The 2,467-nt window shown below is 53.5% G+C and overlaps 1 protein-coding gene across 2 annotated transcripts in view; it reads right to left on the bottom strand.

Moving 5' to 3' along the window:
* Positions 1-2,467, bottom strand: part of Wscd2 (WSC domain containing 2) — an 88,298-nt gene continuing 85,831 nt past the window's right edge. The window contains exon 9 of one of the 2 annotated variants that reach the window (XM_031337443.1): positions 1-1,875. In XM_031337443.1, coding sequence (XP_031193303.1) covers positions 1,523-1,875 — 353 coding nt within the window. In that variant the 3' untranslated portion in view covers positions 1-1,522. The remainder of the gene's footprint in view (positions 1,876-2,467) is intronic. The other variant, XM_031337444.1, reaches the window with a different exon arrangement.

Raw genomic sequence — 2,467 nt, 5'->3', positions numbered from 1 at the left:
CAATTAGCAACAAAACTCTCTTTTAATGATAGTGTTGACCTGAGGAATCTTCGAACAGAAAGTTTGTGACCAGAGGTGGCCACTAGCAAAGAACCAGCCCAGGTTCTGGGCCCAGAGTCTCTCAGTGAGAGCTGATCTCCAAGCAGGAGGGAAGCCAGGCCCTCTACTACCCAGTGAAAGAAAACTAGAAATTAGTCTGGGGTGGGTAACACCATACAAAATACATTCAGAGTCCCCTTGGCTGAGCCCTGGGGTGGTCCAAACCCTCCAGATGAGGGTGTTGGGGAAGGAAAGCTGGTCCTTCTTTTTTTGTGGCCAGTGTCCAAGGGGTAGAATGTCTTGGTCATATTCCTCTTAAAAAAATATATCTCTTTTCACGAACCTTCTCCAGGGTTCCTTGGGTAGGTGGGAACGAGTGTTTGCTTGCCCCCCAAGGTTGCAGGGGGCTACTCCGGACGGAAGAGCGAGGGGCCGTGACTATGGCTTTTGCATTTATATAATGGGGACGGTGAAGGGCTGGGAGGGAAAGCCAGAGGGGGGATGGGATCCTGGATGCATGCTTCATAAAACATGATCTGTGACTCGAGTCAGAAATCCTTTGGTGTCTCAGCGTCGAGAGAGCAGTGGCATAATGGGAATGGAGAGCCATTCTTTACTGCAGACTCTGAGGAGTCCCCAGTGGGGGTTGGCCCTACTGGGCTACAAGCAAGGGAAGGAAGACTGATGGCTTAGAAGGTAGGGGACAGTTTTGGGTGTGGTTCCCACTGAGTTGGAGCACTTTTGTTCTGCCCTGGATAGTAAAGGACTCCCTGGTTAAGGGATCAGTCGGGCAGTGTAAGATAGCCATTGCAGGCCCCACCCTGCAAAGATGGGTCCTCGGGGCTTCGTATGTGGCACATGGCCAACCTATTGGGTTGGTTTTTGGTACCTAAGGGACTTTGGAAGAAGGATCAAGAACCGTGACGTCACCCCCTCCCCAAGACAGGATAGCATGAGCAGACAGGACAGGGTTGCTGTCCTGAAGGTGGGACAACACCCAGCTTGGGCTCCATATGTGCTTTAGCCCGGGGGGTGGGGAGGGCTCGCACTGTAACACCAGAGCACCAGTCTCTATACCTCAGAAGTCAGATACCCAAGGCCACAGAGACAGGTCCCAGCTGGCTGGCTGTCACACACAGGTGGCCTGAGAGAGATCAGAAAGCCGATGCTTGTTCAGGGGAAGAGGCAGGGGCCCACACAGTCAGAACAGGGTCATTGCTTACAAAATGTCCATCAGCTGCCACAGCCAGAACCTCCCAACCTCTGTCAGATTATCCTCTCCCTTATCCCACCAACGGCAGGGACAGGGACACCCCAAACCAGGCAGCATACTCTCCAAGGGGAAGGTGTCTAGACATCTCCTCAGGCCTCGGAGAGGCCTTTCTGAAGGCAGGCAGAAGCCCGGGGCTGTCTTTGTGCCAGAGGGAAGCCAGCTCTTTGAAGCCAAGGGGCACGCGGTGCTGGGTCCCTCCCTGGCTGCCCATCATCTTGGACCATAGGCATCAGGCACCCCAGTGAGGTTGCGGCTTCGCAGCGCTGCGTCCACCATCCTGATGTAGGTGGCAATGGTCCTGCGCATCTCCGCTGTGTAAGGGTCATACTCCAGCTTGCGCAGCCCCGAGCGCTTGAAGTTGCCGTCCTTCTGGCTCTCCACGCACAGCAGACGATCCTCCCTGACCGCCACGCCCAGCAGGCTGACCATTCGGCCCAGCTGCGTAAACAAGTCCTGCTTCAGATCCTCAAAGTGCACCACCAGGACAGTCTTGCCAAACTTGAGCCAGTCCAGCGTGTGCGTGGCCCACCACGGGGCATAGTTCCTCACAAACTCAGGCCACTCTGCGGAGAGATCAGAGCGTCAGCACGTCACCAGACCAGCCGATGTCAAACCTTCCAGATGCCTGAAACCCACGTGTGCTTTCTTGGGTATCACACCCTGGCTGGTGCCTGGTTCACTACAGGCACAGCCCTATACACAGATAGACCATAACATGCAAATAGATTCCACCAAACTGTGGAGGCACAAAGATGTGGAAGTAGACAGGAAGGGCTGGAGAGCAGAGAGCGCTTGCTTGCTTAGCATGCTGGAAGCTCTGGGTTTTGATCTGGAGAAGAAGCTGTATGGGCAGAGACTGATGATCAGAACCATAGTTTTGTGGGGGAGGTTGGAATGTTGCAGATCCAGGGGCTACCTCTGGAGCACCTAGGTAGTGACAATTTTTGTTTTTTTAAAAAACACAGAAATATAAGAATATGCTTTTACTCTAATCAGAGGTGCAAGTAGAGGGCTGCTTCAGACTGGCCACAGCAGCTGTCTTATGATTTGCCTCGTGTCCTAGCAGGCAAATCATTTTGCCAGCTGCAGATGGTTTCTGCAATTTCGTGACACTGGGGACTCTGGGGACTTTTCAGAGGGTAGATAAAGGCTAGG

The sequence above is a fragment of the Mastomys coucha genome, unplaced genomic scaffold, assembly GCF_008632895.1.
Source record: "Mastomys coucha isolate ucsf_1 unplaced genomic scaffold, UCSF_Mcou_1 pScaffold22, whole genome shotgun sequence".
Taxonomy (NCBI): Eukaryota; Metazoa; Chordata; class Mammalia; order Rodentia; family Muridae; genus Mastomys; species Mastomys coucha.
This window is presented reverse-complemented; position numbering and strand designations above follow the sequence as displayed.